Source organism: Equus quagga, chromosome 8 (genome assembly GCF_021613505.1).
Source record: "Equus quagga isolate Etosha38 chromosome 8, UCLA_HA_Equagga_1.0, whole genome shotgun sequence".
NCBI classification, from domain to species: domain Eukaryota; kingdom Metazoa; phylum Chordata; class Mammalia; order Perissodactyla; family Equidae; genus Equus; species Equus quagga.
Window position 1 is genome coordinate 85,731,116 of NC_060274.1, and position 22,202 is coordinate 85,753,317.

The window sequence follows — 22,202 nt, forward strand, 5'->3', positions numbered from 1 at the left end:
GCTCTGCCTTTTTTGGGAATTGTATTTAACTCTTAACATTTTGACAGTGTATTAAGGTAATAAAACAATAAAGTAATAAAGACAGATAGTCTAGAAAGTCCCACTCCTTTGCCTTTATGATTTGCTTTATTTCTTTCATTTTCCACTAGACTGATTTTGGAATCTCCAGGCTTCTTGACCTGTCAGCACCTCCTAGATTATTGTTACTTGAGTCTCCTTTTATCTTAATCCCTTTAAACTGTATTCCTTAGCGTTCGCCTCAATTCCTAGGCCTTTCCTGGTAATGCTTTTTGATATGAGAGACTTTTTTTATAACTGAAAATCTTTGACACCCAGCACCCAGATCTTGGTTTCTAAATATCATTCTTCGGTAAAAAGAACCAGGGCTCCTTGGAGAAATGGCTGATTTCCAGGGCTGGAGCAGAGAAAATAAAGAAGAGCCCAGAGATCTTATATTTTCTGTAGCAAGGAAGTGTTCAAAAACCAAAAAGTTGAGGGCATGTCAAAGGGACACAGGAGCCAATATGAAATAGCTCCCGAAGAATAATTTGAGCAACAAAATTAAGACAGCATGGTATTGGATTACAACCTAAAGTATAAAATAAATGTATCTGAGTTCATCTGTCAATCAGTAAATCAATACAGAAGAGTAGATTTTAACCTGAAGACTTAATCCTGAGAGGCAAACCGTACATTCTTCGAATTCTTTTTTAGTTTTAACATTTCCATTTGTTGTGATGTAAAAGAGTGTTCTTCCAAATCTTTTAAATGTGCCGTCTGTGCTCTGATTTTGAGTACCCCCCAGTACACACTAGAGCAGTATATGTCGCATGTGTATAACTTGAAATACATAACCTTAGTTTATTATCAACATTACAATAGTGGATGAAAGAGATTTAGGGAAATGAGAGCTACAGTTCTAAGTCCCAGCAACAAAAGACTATAATTTTCTTTTCCCCAGGTTTTGGAGGGAAAATGTGAGTTACTTTTCTTGGGTTTTATATTGTGGAATTCTTATGCAGAAGACTTCTATTATGAAGACTTACTTTCTACCTTTAGACTTTTTGTGTTTATTATATACAGAGTACAGATGCGTGAATATAGTTTATTGTTCCTTAACATAAAACTCAGTTAGCCTCAACGTGTTTTACCCTTTTTAAAATCACTAAGATGTATACCGTCTTTTGCTCAATGCTGTTTTTTAAGATTTTCAGTTATCTATCAAAGAATGTGGTTTGTCTCTACATTTTTTTGATTCACTGAGAACCTTTGTCTTTAGGGTTAAATTTGTCAAGTATATGCTTAGTATTTTATAATTTTATTACTGTTATGAATGGCGTTTATTTTCACCATTTGAATTTCAAGCTTGGTTTTGCTGGTCTAAAGAGAAGCTATTGGTGGTAGGTGAGTCCTTGGATTTCCTAGATATGCAACTGTCATCTGCAGATGAAGATAATGTTTTCAACTGTTTGTGCACTTATTTTGTTTCTTTGTCTAACTGCATTAGTTTGAAGCTTAACGATATAGATAACAGTGGTGCCAGTGGGCATGCCTGTCTTGTTCTGTATCTTTAGTCTTTTTAAAAGATGTTTGCTTTGAGTTTTGGTAAATCATCTTTATCGTATATATGTCATTTTCCTCTCTCTTTTACTTAAAGCAGAAAACAGCTTAATTTTATTTAATGCTTTCCCCCCTTTTTATTTGTTAAAAAATTATGTTGATAGGTTTTTTTCTAATGTTGAATTGTGTTGATGTCTGATGTTGTTGGATTTAACTCTAATCATGGGTTATTACTCTTAAAACATTGCTACCAAGTTTATGCTAGCTAAAAATTATGCTAGTAAAATGAATTGGAAAGCTTTTCATCTTTGCTCTGGAATAATTTGAATAACCCAGGAAGTACTTTTTTTTTTTCATATCAGACAGAATTTGACTTTAAAACCATCTGTCCTTTTAAAGGTAGATCTCTGAGTCTTTCTAACTTCCGTGATTATTGTTAGTGTATTCCAGTTCTTCCACTTCCTGGGAATATACAAATTTGGGAATTTGTATTTTGCTGGAAAATAATCCTTTTCCTCTACATTTCTGAATTAGTTGCCATAGCATTGTATATAACATTCTCTTACAATTATTTTAGTCTTTTTAATATCTTTTATGTTACCTTTTTCATTCTAATGTTTTGTATTTTTGTTTTTGTGCTTTTGTACCTTAGTCAAGCTAGTTAAAAGGGCATATATTTATTTAATTGATATTTTTAAAGAAGCTACTTTAGAGTTGTAAATAAAGCTACTAATTTATTAATACTAAGTACTAAATAAAGCTACTTAGTTTATTTCTTTTTAGTCTTTCAATTTTAATAATAAAATTATTTCAGAAATATATTTTTCTTAGAGCTTGAGTTACATCTGAGGTTTTAATATGAAATGTTCTTTTTGTTAATTTCTGGATAATTTCTCATTTCAATTTTAATCTGTTTGATTCAGAGGTTAACTAGAAAAAAAAGAGTCAATTTTGAAGATAAATTTTTGGAGGGAGGGATATGTGTAATGGGAAGTCATTTTGATTTTGATATTAGTAATGCTACCCATAATATCTATGTTTTTGCAATTTATTGTTTTTTTCTTTGTGGCTGAGTACATCATTGAGCTCTGTAATTCATGGATATAAGAGAAACGTGATGTTTTCTGTAGAATAAAAAATTTACTTCTGCTGTTATTTTTTAAATACATATATATATGTCCTTCCAATAAATTGATTGTATTATTGAAATACTCTGTATCCTTGCTTATATTTGGCCTACATAGTCTGACAAATCTTGGAAGAAGTTTGTGAGAGTATCCCCTCTATGGCTGTAATTTTGTCAATTTTTATATTTGAAGTCTTTTAAGTTCCTTTTGGTGAAGTATGCCTTGCAGCAGTTTTTTTCTGGCTGTATTTTTGTAGCCATGTTATTTGTACAAATATTTATGACGTTTTCCATTTGGATTGAATCTCTTTATATTATAAAGTATACTTCTCTAGTCTGCTTTATCTAATACTGTTTTGACTTATGCTTGTCAAAAACTATGAAGGGTCTGAGATTTTACTCTATTTGCAAGCTAACAAGTAAGCATGTCACAGTTTCATGGATTCTGACAGAAAACAGAATCAAAGGACTTTTATTATTATTACTCATAGCAATAGCCAGAATATCAGCATTTTCTTGTGCCACCTCCTCAAACCCCAGTTCTTACAGGGTGATGTGAAGAGGGCCAGGTGACATCTGCACACTCAGTAAGGTTCATTACAAAGGAAGAACCTTGAGTTTAGGGAACCTGAGTCTTTTCTTGTGGGAAATAAGCATGTCTAGCCTTTGCTCTGGAGGGGACACACCCTATCTTCCAAGGCTGTTTGCTGTTCAGAGTTCCTTGGAAAGATAGTCTAAGACATGCAGAAACATGAGAGACCCTTGGAGAATTGTCTCCCGACAATTTCCTTTTATTTGCATTTGTCTGCTATCTTTGCTCATCCCTTTCTTTTTTTTTCCTTTTAATGAGTTTTTTGGTTTTTGGTTTTTGGTTTTTTTGAGGAAGGTTAGCCCTGAGCTAACATCCGTGCCTATCTTTCTCTACTTTATATGTGGGACAGCTGCCACAGCGTGGCTGGACAGGCGATGTGTAGGCCTGCACCCGGGATCTGACCCGGTGAACCCTGGGCCACCAAAGTGGAACGTACGAACTTAATCACTGTGCCACCAGGCCAGCACCATTCTTTTCTTTTAATTAATTTTAATGTTATGTTTGAATAGGTAATATGCTTGCATGGTTTCAAAGCAAAGAGATATGAAGGATATCCCAAGACATCTCTTCTCACCTCAGTCCCTCAGTCATCCTTTCCGGAGGTAGCCAATACTACCACTATCTTGTGATCCTTCCAGAGATATTTAATGCATATGCAAACAAATATTTACATATATTCCGCCCTCACACACTTTTTACACAGTGATATCATGCTGTAAACTGTTCTGAACTTTGAGTTTTTTTAATACTATATCCTGGAAATATTCTAACTCAGCTTTGTCGTTCTTTACAATTACCTTATATTTCATAGGTGGATGAACCACATGTTATTAACCAGTCCCTTGTTGATGGGCGTTAAATTGTTCCTGGTCTTTTGTAAGAGTATGTCTATGGGATATGGTCCTTGAAACCTTGCTTGGTCAGGGATGTATGTGCATTTTTATTTCTGATAATACTTTTAGTATTTTACCTTCAGTGTAGTGCTGGAGTGTATTCATTAGCATTTTATTTAGGATTTTTGCAAAAATGAAGTTGGACCAGTTTGGGAGGTAATCTTTTTAGAGTCTTAGAATCAATGTTATGCTTGCTTCAGAAGAAATAATTTAGATTTCCTTTTGCTGTACTCTGAAGCTGTATAAATAGCATTCAAATCATCTGAACTTGAAAAGTTTGGTGAAACTCCCTATGGAAGTGTCTGGGCCTCATGCTTTTTTGGAGGATCACTCTTAGACAGCTATCTCTGATTTCTTATACAGAAACTGATCTATGTGGACTTCTGCCTTACATCTGTTTTGCTTCTTAATGTTTCCCAGAAAATTATCTACTTCATTGCTGCATACTGTTTAGCAAAGTACTCTCTTATGGATTCTTTACTTTCTACCATTATATGATTTTGAAATCATATTTTATTTCTACCATTATATGATTTTGAAAACCCCAATTTTTTTCCTAGGTATTTCTGTTTGCTCCCCCTCACCCTTTTTATTATTGGCTATTTTGATTGTTGTTGTTGTTGTTTTCCAAGAATAAGCTCTTAGATTCTTTTAGGTCTCCTTTTTCTGTTTCCTAATTCATATATTAGGCTTTTGTTTATATTAGTTATTTCTTTTGCTTTTCTTAGGTTTGCTTTTCCTAGTTTATTGTGTTGGGAGTATTAATTCATTTATTTTCTTTCCCCCTTCCTTTCTTTTCTTTCTTATTTTTCACCATAAGTTTTGCAAGGGTATGAGTTTTCCTATGAAGATATTTCAGCCCTGTTCCCATAGATTCTGATATGTGGTGATTTTTTTCATCATTGATACTTTTTGTTTCTTTAGATACTCTGTATTTTGGGGAGACATCATCTTTAACTCACAAGTTATTTGAGAGAGCATTTTTAAATTCCCTGGTGTTAGAGGCTTTTTCCCTCTAGTTTTCCTATTTGTTTTCTAGTTTTACTATATTGTTATCAGAGGTACTGTACTATTTCTATATTTTAATTTTGAAGATTTTCTTTGTGGTTTAATATATGGTCATTTTTGGCCAGTGTTCCATATTCATGTTCAATTTAAAAGGTCTTTTATATCCATCCTCATTTTTTTTACTTGATTTGTCATGGACTAAGGTGAATTAAAGTCTCCTAATGCTGTTTCTCTTTTTGTCTGTATTGCCTATACTTTTTTGCTTTATGAGTGTCGATGCTATGTTATTTGACGCTATGCATATGTTATTCATAATTATTATAGCTTAGGTTCAAATTGCATCTTTTAGTATTATAAATTGTCCTGTGTCTCCTTTAATGCTTTTCACAGTATATTCAACTTTGTCTGATATTAAGATTGTAATTCTTTCTTTCTTTTGTGTTTGCCTGATAAATGTTTCCCTTTTATTTTCATTTTTCATCTTTTTGTTTTGGGTATGCTTCTTGTGTACAATGTGGGGCTAATTTTGTTTGGGATCCAACCTAATCTTTTCTTTCTTTCTCTTTTTTCATAAGTGGCCAGTTTTTCTTTGTTCTGTATGTTCCTTCTTTTAATTAGGAAGGACTATATTTCTTTTTTTTAGCGATTACTTTCGTAAGTATAACTGTATAATAACCTTAATGATCATATTTTTAGAGATTATTAACTTCTTTCTATGAGCAATGATGAAATGAGTGTACTTCCTCTCTCTTTCCTTCTTCTCTGTCCTAATTTTAGTTGTTATGTTATCTTAATGTTTACTCTTATGCTAGTTAAATATATTTATACTTATGTTATTTGCTTTGTTAGCTTTAAATGATACTTTCTGACACCCAATTATTAAAGACAATAATTAACTTTTAACTTTTTTTAGGTATATAATTTATACTTTATCTAATTATAGTTCCCACATTTGTTTCAGTCTCACAGTTAAGTAGATTCAGTTCTCACCGGCAATCCTTTTGCTTTAGTTTTTCAGGCATCTCTTGGTTATCTGATGTTCATCCTCATATAAATCCTTTGAAAAGGGCTCATGGAAAATAGTTCCCTAGACTTCTTGCATGTTTAATATTGCTTGTCTTTGGGTTTTTCGTTGTTTTTTTGAATAACAGTTTGGGTGTAAAACCTTTGGGTTACACTTTCTTTACTTGAGGATGTTGTAAGCATTGTTCTCATCTTATAAAAGTCTACCATGGTGAAGTCTAAGACCAGCCTAATTTCCCTTCCTTTTAGAATTGACATTCTTTTTGCCGGATGCCCAAAGAACTCTGTTTTTTATGACCAGTATCTACTAGGATATATTTTAAATAGTATTGATTTTTCATGATTAGTTTTTTCTAGGACTCAATGTGCCCTTTACATATGTAGATCTTGATCTGTTTTTGTTTCTGCAATGTTTTCTTGGATTTTATTTTTGACTATAGATAAGCAGTAGATCTCTTTTTTATTGTCTTCCATAGATGACTTTTCTTTGTTTAATTCTTAAATGTTTTCTTCATCTCCAGTTTATTTTTCTTGTTTCTGACTCTGTGTCCCTCACTATGGTTTCAGGAACGTCTGGTTCTTCCTTATGCTCTTTCTAGTTTCACCTTCATTTTGTGATAGTGTTTTTCCCTGTTCTTTTTCATCCTCACTCCTGAGCTGTTATATCTTTATATGTGCTCTACGATAGTTGCTTCCTTATGTTTCTCTATGGTTTTTTAAAAATTCATGGCAAATAAGTTGATTTGTTGAGGCTAGATAGTGGATATATGGTGTTCTGTTATACTGTTCAACACACATACATTTATATTATAGCTGGAAGATTTGGTGGTGTTCCTTCTCTTGTTTTGTATTTATTATTTATTTTACCTTGTTCTTTCCCAGCCTTCTCTGGATTGATCGAGTTGCTTTCCCTTTCTTCCAAATTAATTCAGAACTTTTACTATGTGTCTTTTTATTTCTCTGTTGGTTACCTTACTTTAATATGTATCTTTAAACATATATTTCTATTTTATTCTATCAAAATTGGGAGTTTGCTTTGTGCTCTTCCCCCTAATATATTATTCTTGTTCACTTCCCTCTCCTGTGCTCCCCTCCCCCTCTATCTCTAACTCCTGGATATTATGAAATAATTTAGACTTTACATTCTACATCATTAAGTTTACACTGGTGGAATATTACTTTTCTTTCAAAACCTGTAGTTTTGTTACAGTTTCAATCACAGTATTATCTAGTTTTAAATTTTACTTATACATATTTCGTTGCTCACTGCTGTTTTTTGTACTCTTCATTTTTCTCTTTCTGGATATTGAAATTTTTGTTCTTATTTTAATTTTCTTTTGTTAGAATGTTTCTGTGAGTAATTTCCTTAGAAAACCTTTCATGGATGGTATGTTTAATGAGCTGTTGGATGCCCAAATGTTTTTTGTTTGCCTTCACATATATGATTACTGTCTTGGCTGAATATAGGATATTCTTACTTGTTTTTTTTTTTCCTTTAAGTCTCTAAATTCCTCTACTCTCTAACTCCCAGTATTTTAGGTGAAAAGTCTAGCCTGGGTCTCATTATTTTTTCATTTTAAGTTAACTGTTCTTTCCGTTTGGAAGCTTGTAGATCGATTTCTTTTTTTAAAGATTGGAAAATCTGTTGAAGTGTTTTTCCATCCTAGTGCCATCTCTAATGCTGCTTGAGACTTCATGAGCCCTTTCATGCTAAAACTCCAGTCTTTAGTCAGCTCAGAGATTATCTTCTTGTCGTATTTCTTTGATGATTATTTCTTTCCCTGTTTCTCTTTTTCTTCCTGTGATTCCTATAATTTCAATATTAGAGCTCCTAGATTTGTCCTTTGTGTCTTAAGTTTTCTTTCATGATGTTTTGTTTTTTTGGATTTGCTCGCATTATTACTGATTTAGTTTTCTACAATGACCTTTTTTTCCCCTCCTTGCTCTGAAATATTAAATTAAAAATTAGATTTTTTAGTTCTAGGAACTTTTACTTATAAAGTCATCATCCCCTCCCTCCCTCTCTGCCTCCCTTCCTTCCATTTGTTCTGACGCCATCGTAGATGTCTGTTTCAGTCTTTCAGCTTGGTTTGCCTTCATTCACATTGCTTGTGTGCACTTAGATAGCTTACGACTTTTTTTCTATTATATAATGTTAACAGTTATATAGAATCTCTCAGCACACATATACATCATACTGTTATTTCTTTCTCAAATAGAAGATGGAAGATATTCTCCAGTGGTCATTAGCTTGGCACACTCTAAGGCCTTTTTGTTTGAAGGTGTGAGGAAAGAAGTTTCTGTTCTCAACCCAACTTGGTAGTTTCCTTCCGGTGTCAGAGCAGCCTCCTCCCTTGTCCCACTGGGGTTCACTCAGGTACTACTGACTGCCTGGACAACTTAAAGATTGGTAGACTTTGAGCAGGCTCATTGAAAGCAAATAAACCTCATTCTAAATCAGTATATTTTCCCTCTCCTTAGAACTATTGTTTAAAACATCCATTTCATACTTGGTCTTTCTTGATTTTCATGTGGTTTCATTTCCTCAGGTTTTAAATAAATCTAGATTTAGATTCTCCAGGATCTAGCAATTAGTCACAGTGATTTTAGAAATTTAGTAGTGAGTGAAACCGGATCAAGAAAGAACTCTGTTGTTAATGTTACATGACTGTTCTTGTTAGAGCTATTGGTTGGTTCTCAGCTTCTTGCTTTTTCCAGATACATGTGAGTTTCACGCGTTGCTTTATTATCTCAGGAGTGGACAGTTTAAATATCTTCCCTGTGCATACATACTTTTAATACCCATACGTACTAATCGACTTATGAGTATTTGCTGACAAACTTGGCATATAATGGGTGCTTTCTGGCTGATTGGTTGATAGGAACCTCTTGGATAAGGAAGCCGGTACGCTTAAAAAAATTAGCTCTGAGCTCAGCGGAGTCACCAGACTGCAAACAAACCACCCAAGTCACTGAAACAGCAGCCCCCTGGCTTTGGGGCATTTCCTGTCCATTGGCTGTTTATTGGTTGCTTGGTGTTTTCCCTAGTCTCCTGAGATCTTTCGCTTCATTAGCTGTTCAGAAAATATTTATCGAGTGCTTACTGTGTGCAAAACACCATGCTAAGTGCTAGAGTAAGCAGAGCCCATAGGGTTCCCTGCCCTTGTGAAATTTACTTCATTTCTTTAATACAGAGCTTGCAAAGTATTGGCTACATCTGGCTCACAGACATTTTTATGTATCAAAAATGTTGAGTCAATATTTTGAAAATGAAAATTTCACCCTAAAACTTAAATTTGCAACTACTTTAAATATATGCTATCTGACCACACTGGGCCTTCATTCCCACATGATATTCTGCTATAGTAGCGACTACCCCTTTAATAGGACTATGTGCACCAGTTTGTTGTGATTACCTATTAATCCCTAAAACCAAAGCCCAGTTCATTTGGCATCTGTTGTCACAATGGTGCTGTTCTTTTCTTCCTATAAAATAGTTAAAAAGATGAACTGCATCTTGAACATTTTCTGGCTTTCCCCCTTTAGGCTTTTGAGTTTGTGACCCTTGTGCAATATTTATCAATCAGCCTGCTAATTTTCTCTGGCCTCAGGAGGAAGCAGAGGAGAAAGACTATTACACTTGAGCATCAATCAACAAAAAGCAGTAGACGTACACATTGTAATACTCCCTCTCAAATTCATTTCAACAAAGATAGATAGAATCCTAGATCATAAATCTGATGATAGTTTTGACATAACATAGTATGTATTGTTGCCTGCTATAATACCATTTGAGTTGACTTTTTCAGTTTACTTCAATAATGCTGTAGTAAAAATTTGTTTATACTCAGCTAGCATTTTATTAGAGCCTTATATGTATTTTCACAGTCATTAGCTGTTATTTTTAATCATCAGTATAAAGACCATGTGAGATACAGGTATTATGACCTGCAATTTATTTGAAGAAAACAAGCCTCAAGGAAGTTTGTGCATTGTCCAAAGTTCAAGCCTATTCTTTTTCCAAGAGATTGCCTTCCATTTACATTGTCTCATTGGATTTTCACAAGTCTTACAGAGACAAGTTGAGCAGGTTTCATCATTTCTTTAGATTAGAGAAAACAGACTCAGAAAGAGTCCTTTCTTGACAGTAATCATATAGCTAGTATTCAGAACATATCTGTTCCTTGCCAGGTACAGTAGACATTTAACAGGTATTATCTTATTTAATTCTTACCACTACCCTATGAGGTAGGTAATGTTATCCCCATTATATTCCTAGATAAATTGAAGATCTGGAATTAGAACCCAGAATTGTCTATAAGTGACACTCATTTTTTGTTTTGCTATATCATGTTGCCCAGATTGCTTAACTCCTTTTTATTGCCACAAAGAGCCTACATTATAATTTAATACATTAATGTGACTTAAAAAGTTTACAGTAATAAATTAAGCTTAATCAGCTTTTTTGTTTTTTTAGGACTGGTGTTTTTCTCTCTGCAGTGATTCAAAATAAAAATGAACCTGAAATTTAAGTTTACTTCAAAGTATATTTTATTCTGTTATATATATTCAGCAGTTTCAAAATATTGTTTTACTTTGTAATGTGGACATCTTATTTAGGAAAACACTTATTTAAGGTTTAGAAAATCAGTTAATTGGTTTTGAATTTTGGTTTATTGTTGAATTGTGACAGGGAGGGGGCATAGGAAAGTTAATTTGATTTGAAGATTGGGGAATAATTTGGTAAACTAATAATTTCTTAGGTGACTTGTATGACTTTTTGCAGCTTGTTAGGTACCTAATTTTATAAAATACTGAATCTTGAGCTAGCTTTTCTAGCCAAGTTAGGAACAAAAAGACCCAAGAAAGCTAAATCTGTAAGTATTGATTAGTGTTCCTTTTGTGTATCTCACCTTTTAGAGTTTATAGTTTGGGTTCCTTTTTATTTTACTTAGATTTTCTTGGGGGAGGCACCAAATGTCAATTTCTAAAATATTCCCAAGTATTCACGTTTTTCTTTAGAAGTCATCAGAAGGGTCACGAGTTCTGTCTATCTCCTTTTGCAGAATTAGTCTTAATTTTCAATTAAGTTTCTAACAATGCAGCTGGAACGGGCTATGTGTTTAGTCAATTCTCAGTTATGTTCAAACTAAGGAAAACATTTGATGCAGTATTTGTCACTGGCATCTAGGCAGAGGAAGCCAGTAATTCCTAGTCAAACCAGAATAAGTTTTTAAAAAGGATAAAAGCTGACACTAACCAGGAATTTTGAGTTTTAGACAGTTTAGTAAAAGTTATTCCCATGTTTTTGTTGATGTATTTGTCTTACATTGAAAATGGCAGTGTCCCATTGTTAAATATCATTTCTCATTCCCCTTGTGATCTTTGACCACAGTAATAGCTCATGAATCTATAATTTAGAATATTAATGTTAACTGCTTCAGAGATAACTTTATACCTGAAAGTATATGTGAGCCCAATTTTTCATTCTTTGAGTAATTGCTTCTTACTAATGTTGTGAATTTTTTTAATTCTTGATTTTTCTAGGGATTATTTCACATTTCAGCTGCTTTTGTTTTCTACTACTATCATTGAGGGTTCAAGAACAAAAAATAATTCTTCAGGTAAAATGCCTGATCCATAATAGTGCTTGGCATTGTATTTTGCTGAAAAGATCATATACCTGTTTGGATGCTTGATCTGAAAATAAAGTTGTGATGATTATGAAATTTTCGCATGGAGTTTTCTTGGCTGCTTCTAACAAATTTGGTCTTAGTTGTTGTTGTTTTCTTTCTTTCTTTCTTTCTTTCTTTTCCCCCCCAAAAGGATTTTGGCTGTCTGCTTTTTTTCATGTTGTCTTGATCTGCAGTAACCATATGGATATGTGCTTGTAATTGCTAAATATTTTAATTTTGCATATTTGGCTGCTTGAATTTTAAGTAATTTCTTTGGGCAATGCAAATTAAGAGCTCGAGGCTATAAGTGAAATATCAATTTACAGAAGTTTTTAATTAGCTTATAAATGTGTATTCTTTACTGTATATTTTAAAGTTTGATATTTTACTAAAAACTAAATAAAATGTGAAGTTGCACTGGCCACATTTCAAGTGCTGCTTTTAGGCCATATTGTGGCTAGTAGCTACCATTTGGGACAGCACAGATAAAAGATTGTTTTTGTCATCATAGGAAGTTCTATTGGATAGGACTGTTTTTCTGTCCAGTAGAAGGAAGTAAGCAGTAAAGTGTAAGGAATAAAATGTAAGCTCATTTCTGATACCAGTTTTTACAACAATTTAATAACTCCAGAAGATAAAGCATGTGACCAGTCTTGGGCATGCTTCCTCTAGATATGTAGCCATCACCATCTTGAGTATTTCAAACTTAATGTTGCCTAAAACAGTTGATTTGCTTCAGTATTTTTGCTATTTTAAAGTGCAGTTGTTTCTTGTAGCAAAATTCATGAAGTAGTAAAAAGGCCAAGGACTTAGCCTAAATTTGAATAGTGACCCCAGGACTTACTAATTTAGAAACGTTTAGTAAAGTTACTTAACTTGTAAAATGGAGGTAACGTTAGTTACTTCATAGGATTAGTAAAAGACTTACTTAGGTGTAAAAGCATGTAACAAAGTGGACATTTATAGTGCTTTTAAATATAGAGTGAAGCCAAAACATTTAAAAATTAAGTAGGTAGTGTTGTTTGCATGGAATTGTTCCCAGCCTGGCAGTTATAATAGGTCTCTGGAAATGGCTAGGTCAGGAGTATTCTTTGGAAGTGTCTAGTGGTCATGGGATTATTTATGACTTGTGTAAAGTTGAAACAACTAGAATACCAGATTGGGGAGAAAAAGAAATAGAAAAATCACCAACTTTGTTTTTGGAGAAGTCCATAAAGTACTCTCTGATAATAATGATGGTAAAAACTAATAATCTGGAGGCCGGCCCTGTGGCCAAGTGGTTAAGTTTGTGCCCTCTGCTTCAGCAGCCCAGGGTTTTGCCAGTTCGGATCCTGGGCATGGACATGGCACTGCTCATCAATCCATGCTGAGGTGGCATCCCACATAGCAAAACTGGAAGGACCTGCAACCAGAATATATAACTATGTACTGTGGGCCTGAGGGGGAGAAGAAGAAAAAGAAAAAAAAAAAAGATTGGTAACAGATGTTAGCTCAGGTGCTGATCAAAAAGAAAAACCACTAATAATTTATATAATGCTTTTATAAGCTCTAAAGTTTTTCACATAATTCTTTAAAATTTTATCTCTAATATTTTGAGTACCTTTATTATACTAATATTAAGGAAGAGTAGAAGAAAACTCAAGGTTTACCAACATTTTGGAGGTTACATAGCTTAACTAATAGTTTATTAAGTTTTCAACTTTAAATCTTCTGCTCCTTCTATTTCAATATGCTGTTCCCTTGATAGCAATTGCATTTCTGAGGCACGTTTTTATTTCAGAATCTGTAGGAATGGGGCCCAGGTATATGTAATTTTTTTTCCCCTGTATTAAGACAGAATGCATACCCATGTAATTCTAATGCCCATCTCTGGTTGAAAATCATTGCTCTCTTCTGGGTTTAATTCTTCTTTTTCTGTTTCAGTACATCTAAATTAATTCATAGACCATATGAATAAAACAGAATTAGACTGATAAGCAATATACTGATTTAACTTTTACTGTTCCAGATGTTTAGGCAGGATATCAACAACACTTTTGAAAAAGCAACACAAGTGAAGTTTCTGTTCACAATGTCAGATGTGTCTCCGTTGATCAGAGCTTGTGGAGAGGGGGGAATCCAGACTAGCCAACCAGGGTAGTTAAATCTATGAGCATTCTCTTCTCTGCTTCTCTATTATCAATTTTGGCTACTTAGTAGTCTTCCCTCATTGCATTCCAGTCCTAAAGTGTTGACCCCTTATTGCCTGTAGATAGTATCTTCATAAATCTTTTCAATTAATTGGCTAAAGATTTTTAATAATCTTTCCCCATCTGTCTTGAAGATGCTTCAGTGCCCTGAATTTAGTGGTATTTTAGGCCTTATTTAATTCTGAATTACTAAATTGTAATTAATTACACCTTACTAAGCTCAAAACTTTCCTTTGAATGAAAAGACATTGTCATAATAGGGTCGGAGAGGGAAATACTCTACCAAACCCCAGGGTTGCAAAAATTAATCATATTGCATAGTGAATTTTCAAAAATGAAAAATACTTTCAAAGATCTATTGGAAATAAGACTTTCTAATTTGAAAGTTAAGCATTTGCTATTTGAGACAGTAACTGAGGTTTTGCCATGAGAGTGAACTGTTTTTTAATTCCGTTGCTCATCAAAATGCACTTGGGCAGTGGCTATGTGTTAACATTAGCTTTTAATTTTCTGAGTAGAGATCATTTCACTCAAAGCTATTTACAGTGGACATTGGACTGCTTCTGCATTGAAATTAATGTGTTTGGCTTGTTCTTGTATATAGGTGTACCTTCTTAACATAGAAAATACAGTGCTGATTATTTTTTATTGTTAGGGCTTAGGGAGCTTATGATTAAAATGACGTTCTAGAGTAAACTAAAAAGATTTTTTAACTTAATACCTGCAAAGGATAACATTACATACTTAAAAAATATATCATTCTGTTAATTATATGCAGGTTGGATTTGTCTTTGTTGTACTGTAAATAAATTTTCTTATAAACAGGATAAAACCTAGGCCTTTTAAGATATTAAAATTTTCCCAACTCAAAGATTTTTAAAAATCTTTTGTAATAAAGAAATGAGGCTTGGTAATCATAAGTCAGCATAAAAGTATTTTAAGACAGTTATCTTTCTGTGAGCAATGCATTTTGAAGTGTGTACTTAATGGATTTCTACTTATTTTCATTTGGTATTGAGAATCAGTTACATAGACTTATATGGCAAAAATGTGGCAATACTTTGTCTTTTGTTCTAAAAGCTTATCTATCTCATTTTCTTAATTTATGATAATTGAGATTTTGTAGTCCATTTAGACTTAAATCTAGATGCATTGTTAACGTATTCCAAAAGATAGAAAATGTGCTACCCTATCCATCAATTCTAAGACACTTCTTTTTCTTACTTTAGAAGCTCTGAAAAATGAGACATGTCTTAAAATTGATTTGTGTCATAGTTTAATGGAAGCACTCTTCTTGGTGGTATATAACACTATGGTTCATCTTATAATCATTGATGTCTTAGGCTTGATAAAAAGTGATAGTTGATTTTTTGGAGTTTGTTGTGGAACTTAGATTCATTATTATGCTGTGGTATATTTTTGTGGTGAAAAAAATCTTAAATAGTGAGAATATGCCATAATATTTGGAATTAGAAACCTTTACTAAAATCTTTTAGTGCTTCCTTCAGATCTTTTTCTTTTTGTTCTCATGCTGTCATCCTAGTGTCAAATGGCAAAACTAAAACAATTTAGTAACAAGTTTGATGTCCTTTATTCAAGGGAAAACAATCCATGGATTGGGGCAGTTCAGTGCCTAACAAGCACTTCCAAGAAATTTGGGCAAGAGCAGGTTTTACAGAATGTTAGAAGAGGCTACGTGGAAATAAGTCGTGATTGGCTAGGAGGGTGGGGGTTTCCTTATAAGGCCAGCGGGTCCTTTTTCTAGGGTAAGGTCAGCTATAGTTAGAGCAGAGTTGGAGGGTTGTGATTGGTGCATATTTGGTTTCCTTGACAGTGACATGTTTCCCATAAGTGTCCGCTGATTTAGGTTTAGATTTGTGATGTGGGCAGGGCCACTGGGGTGGCCTGCATTTTGTGGGTCTCCATATACTAATTAACTTTATCACTAGTTAGGTGCTTTACATTAAACTGATTCCTTGTCTGTGGAAAGCTGTTCAGCACGGTAAGGGAAAAATGGAGATCAAGAGAAGGAGGAAAGACTTTGGGTTGCTGGGGCGGGGTGGGGGGGGGGGAGGGGGTGGAGTCAGGGTAGTGGGTGGGACCTCCAGGATCAAGAAAAGAAAAATGAGGAAAGGACACTTGAGGAGGATAGTTAATAAGCATCATTTTCCATTTACCCAGCTTTACTTATCCAGAAATCTTTTTTTGATTAAGTCTCTGATTGTGATATATTAGCTTGTGAGCTAGCTACCCAGTAGTTAGTTAAAATCACCTCAGCCATAGTCCCTAGATTCTGAAAGTAGAAGCCCTTCTTGCCAAGGCATCTCGTTTTTCTGCGGAAGTTGCCCACTTGCCCCCTGAAGCCTTGCGGGTAAATCATCTGCTGGTACTTTCCCTTCTATAGACTGAACAAGTCTGTGTTTCCTCTTAATGTGCTGGCTCAAAATGAGTAACTCAAGGGGGAACTACTTCTTATGGAATGAATTTTTCTACAAGGAACTATTATAGATATATGTACAATTAAATCTGTTGGTTTTTATAGGAGGTGTGGTACTACCAGACACACTTAATTTGAGGAAACTTCCCTACCTTGCTCTTCCAGCATTTAGGTGTAGATTTGTGCAGTTTTCCCCTCTAGCTTATTTGATTTTTATTTCCAAGAACAGTAATTTATTTGTGGTGTAAATTCATATTGCACACTCCTGCTTTAAACTTTTCATTCTCTAAACTTATTGACAAAGTATACTCCTCAACAGTTTCTCCATACTATACTCCTCAGTAATGGCACGTTTTAGTTATTCCTCATTTAAAAAGAGTCATAAAGTATATCCAGCTAACATATTCTATTTTAGGCAAGGTCCTTTTAAAATTTAGCATTTATAAAATATAACTAATTAAATTTTCAGTATAAGACAAGTTGAGAGAACTTTTTATTCCAAAAGAAATGTTTGGTTTAGAACGGATGTTACCATAGTGGCATTTACATAGTGTTTAAAGACCTGCAGGGCCCCTGGGAGCCACTCTCACTGCCGCCTGGGGTGGGCTTTGCATTGTCCTGGAAAAGATTAAGAATTGTTGCATTCAGTGTCTGAAATCCTCACTTCCAAAATTTCTTCAGAATCTACGTAAAAGCTTTGATCTACCTTTGCATTTTCTTGAGTTCAGCAGATTTTATTAAAAATCCTATATTCAGGGTAATTTCTTTAACTTATCCAATTTCATTATTTTAGAATTTTAAAAATTATAATACCATTTTCATGTCTTTTCAGCCACATTACACTCTAAACTTTTTTGAACTATCTTGGGCACCAGCTTAATATTGATTAGTAAAAGAAGGAAAATGAATTCTAAAATACAAATAACTGACTTGACTGGTAAAGTTTTATAGCAAAATCCTTTGCAGTTTGAGGAATTCTATACTGTTCTTGCTTACTGTAATGCCTCAATGAAATGGAAACGAGAGAGACTGTCTATAAGTAAAGGTAAACGTTATTCACTGATTTATGAATAGTATTTCAAATATGGATGCTGAGTTTTATGTATTTCTGACCAAATATGCCAGACACCACTCTTTATAAATTAGCATTGATGTAATTCTTCTTGCAGTTTTATTGTCCTGAATTCATTTTCTCTTTCCTCAGAGGATATACTGAGTAAAGATGCTGGGGAATGTGCAATATGCCTTGAAGAACTGCAGCAGGGGGATACTATAGCACGACTGCCGTGTCTATGCATATATCACAAAGGGTAAGTTTATGTTCACCAGGTTAACCAAGTTGATACAAGAGTAAAAGGTCTTTCTCAAAGTTTCAGACACTATAGTTAGGGCTGAAAAGGTTTTTTCTTCATTGAAACTTCCTCACCTCATTTCTTAAAAGGTAATGGTCTTTTTTCCCTGCAGGAACCAAGATTTAAGCCCACATCTGTTTTTATTCAAAAATCTGCCATGTGTTAAGCGTTTGCTGTGACCCCAGGTATTGTCCATAGCTTCTTAAATAGGTTATCTCATGTAAGCGTTGCAACCATCTCATTTACAACTGAGGAAATAAGCTGAGGGACTATAGGAAATCTCCCTAAGGTCACGAGGCTAGTAAATGGAAGAGCTGAGATTCCAGCCATGTCTGACCAGAGCCTATCTGGTTTCATAAAGTATTTATTCTTGGTTTTACAGCAACACAGGAAAAATTATAGGTAAAAAAATTATTTAAGAAAAAAAGAGAACAGAAAACCATAACTTTCAAGCCAGTAAAAGGAATAAGGTGGAATTTTATTTAAAGGCAGAGGGTGGAGATGGGGGGAAGCATAGAGGAAACAGTAAGTAGTACAAAATAAAGAGGAAAAAATAAATCCAATATCAGTAATTATAATAAAGCTAAATAGAAGAAACTCACCAGTTGAAAACAGATTGAAAGATTGGGATGTGCTGTTGATAAGCAACACACTTAAACATAAGGATATAGAAAAATATGAAAGTAAGAGGATAGAAAACTATATCCAGGCAAATATTCACTGAAAGAAAACCAACAAAGCTAAATTAATATTGGACAAAATAAACTTTATAGCAAAAGTATTATTAATATAATGATGATAAAAGTGTATAAAATATAATTTTTTGTGTACCTAAGAACATAGTCGCATTATTTTTATACAGGTCAGAAAAAATTGACACATCTGTCATAATGGGAAATTTCAACCCACCTATTGAGTCAAACAGACACACGCAAAATGAGTTAAGACCTAGAACAATTGAGCAATATAGTTAACAAGTTTGATCCAATGAGTGTGTGTGTATCTGCACCCAGCAATTAGTGCATTTTCTTTGCAAGCACACATGAAGTATGATAGAAATTGATTGTGTACTTTGCCAATAAAGCAAGTCATAGCAACCTACAAAGAATTAGTACCACACAGAAAGCCTTCGTCTGATCATTGTTAAACATCAGTAATAGAAGATAAATAATCTTCACATATACTTTTAAGTAACTTGTGGATCAAAGCAGAAATCATAATGGAACTTAGAAAATAGTTGGAACTGAATAATAGTGAAAACCTTTTTGACATTTTTCTAGAGGGGAGTGAAAAGAAAGACTGAAAATCAATAGCCAGCTTCTTAAGAAATTAGAAAAATGACAGCAGAATAAACACAAAATAGGAGGAAGAAAATAATAAACGTCAGAGAAGAAAATAATGAAATTAAAAATGACACACTAGAATAGAGACCAACAAAGCCAAAAGTTGGTTCTTTGAAAGGGCTAATAAAATAGATAAGCCTCTGGCAAGGCTGTCTCTGGATGGAAAAAATAAATAGTATAGGAAAGAAAAGGGACACGTAACTTCAGACATGGCAGAAATGAAAAATAATCAGAAAATTCTCTGAAAAATTTTATACTCTTCAATTAAAAAATCAAAACAAAATGAGGGGTGGTGCTCAGCCCCAGTGGCCTAGTGGTTAAATTCACTGTGCTCTGCTTCAGTGGCCCAGGTTCGGTTCCTGGCTGTGCACCTACACTGCTCTGTTAGTGGCCATGCTGTGCTGGCAGCCCACATACTAAAAAATAGAGGAAGATCGGCACGGATATTAGCTCAGGGTGAATCTTCCTCAGCAAAAAAACAAAAAAAACACCCAATGGGACTGGCCCAGTGGCACAGCCGTTAAGTGCGCACATTCTGCTTCGGCAGCCTGGGGTTCGCAGGTTGGGATCCCAGGTGCAGACATGGCACCACTTGGCAAGCCATGCTGTGGTAGGTGTCCCACTTATAAAGTGGAGGAAGATGGGCACAGATGTTAGCTCTGGGCCAGTCTTCCTCAGGAAAAAGAGGAGGATTGGTAGCAGATGTTAGCTCAGGGCTAATCTTCCTCAAAAAAACAAAGAACACCCAAAAATCAAAATGGGCAGTTTTTAAAAACTATATTATTATAAAAATGATTCAAAAAGAAATAGAAAATCTCAGTCAACTAATAACTAGTTATTAATACTAACCCTGAGGGAAAAAAAACCCTAAAAACAGGCCTACAAAGACAGTTTGGTAACAAATTCTACCAGACATCCAAAGAATACCATGTTAACATTCATAAACTGCACAAAAAGTATAAAAAGATGGAAGGTTCTCCCACGTATTTTATGGGGATAGTATAAACTTGCTACCAACATTAGACAAGGACAGTCTAAGAAAGAAAATTAGAAGGCACTCTCATTTAAGAACATAAATGCAAAAATCCAAAAACATGTTAGCAAACCAAATTCATCAATATATATCTAAAATATGATAATGCCTCATGAGCAAATTGGATTTACGTTAGGAGTGCAAAGACACTATGAGATTAGAAAATTGTTTTGTGTAATTCATGACATTGACTAAGGAGAAATACCTTATTAGGTTAATAAAAGTGAGAAAACTTTCAGTAAAATTCTATACTTATGTATTAATGATTTTAAAACAAAAGCAAAGAATAAATATTAGATAAGTTATGAAAATTAATAAGAATTTAGCAAGGTTGCCAGATATGAGCTCAACATATGAAAATCAGTTACATTCATATCTCAGTAAGAAAAATAACTTTTTTTTTAGAATAATAACATTAACAGCAACAGAAACTACAATGGCAATAAGTATATTAAGAATAAGTCCTACAAAAGATACTTAAAACTTCACTGAAAGATAGTATAGAAGATGTAAAATAAATGTGGACGTATACCATGTTGTGGAAAGGAAGGCTCAGTGTCATAAAGATGTCACTTCATCCCACATTAATCTGTATGGTTAATACTATCCTGATCAAATCTCAATTAGGTTTTCTTTTCTTTTCCTCCCCAAAACCCCAGGACATAGTTGTATATCCTTGCAGGTCCCTTCCTAGAACAGTGTTCTATGCTGTGTTCAATAAATAGATGTTGCCAACTGACAACCCCATTGTAACGTAAGATTTGTTTTTTTCAGCCAGATGCACCACATCTGCATATCTAGTTCTTCTTTGTGGGATGCTGCCACAGCGTGGCCTCCTGAGTGGTGTGTAGATCTGCACCCTGGGTCTGAACTGGCAATCCCCTGGCTGCCAAAGCAGAGGACGCGAACTTAACCACTCGGCCATGGGGCCAGCCCCTCAACTAGTTTTTTCATGTAACTCAATAAGTTGATTCTAAAATATTCATGGGCCAAAGAGTGAAGAGCCAAGAACAGTCAAGACACTCATGAAGGAGAAAAACTATGCTGCTGTGGACTTGTCTTATACAAATTCATGATAAGACTTAATTAAAACAGTATGGAAAGGACATGGGCCAGTGGGACAGAAAAGAGTCCATAAACACTCATGCATCTATGGAGGGATAGCATGACACTGGAGTTAAGAGCATAGACTCTTGGGAGTTGACTCCCAAGATTCAAATTCCAGCCCCTCCACTAATTCTCTGTGTGATGTTGGTCAAGTTAGTTTTTCTCTCCCTCAATCTGTAAAATGAGGCAATAGTACCAACTTCATAGGGTTGTTGTGAGGTTTAAGTGAGTTAAATATTAGAAAGTGCCAGCACATAATAGATGCTGTATGTTTCTTAAATGAATAAATTTGCCAGCAGTGGTATTACAGTATAGTGGAGAAAGAATGAACTATTCAATGAGTACTACTAGGATCGGTTGGTTATTGATATGGAAAAACAGTTGAATCCCTATCTTACATTTGAAATAAGAATCGATTCCAGATTCACTAAATAGCTGTCTATGGAAACCCAAATCTAAAGTGTTGGAAAGAGTATAGAGAAAGGTTCTTGACCTCTTGGTAAGGAATCATTTTTTGCAGAACATACCCTTCTGCAAAATAAAAATTTAAAAGAAAAGTTGATAAATTCAACTATTTTAAAATTTGAAAGTTTTTAGCATCATGATAGTGTGAAAAAGTAAAAAGCTGAGAGTGTTTTTCAATACACATTACAACAAAGTTTTGATATCTGAAGCAATACTCTCCTTCAGCGACTTTCTGTAATGCACTTAGCTCAGTGCAGTTGGTAGATGGAAGAATGATGACAATATGATGACATTATCCTACTGGTTCATAATGTTTCTCAGTACTTTAATGTTTTGCTCCATCAAATAAAAGCAGATGAGAGTGTGTGGAAGCACACCATGGAAGAATGTGGATAAAGG

At 34.2% G+C, this 22,202-nt stretch overlaps 1 protein-coding gene across 1 annotated transcript in view; it reads left to right on the forward strand.

The window, feature by feature from the left end:
- Positions 1-22,202, forward strand: part of ZNRF2 (zinc and ring finger 2) — an 87,027-nt gene that overhangs the window by 57,861 nt on the left and 6,964 nt on the right. The window contains exon 3 of the mRNA XM_046670095.1: positions 17,708-17,813. Within this exon, the coding sequence (XP_046526051.1) occupies positions 17,708-17,813 (106 nt within the window). The remainder of the gene's footprint in view (positions 1-17,707; positions 17,814-22,202) is intronic.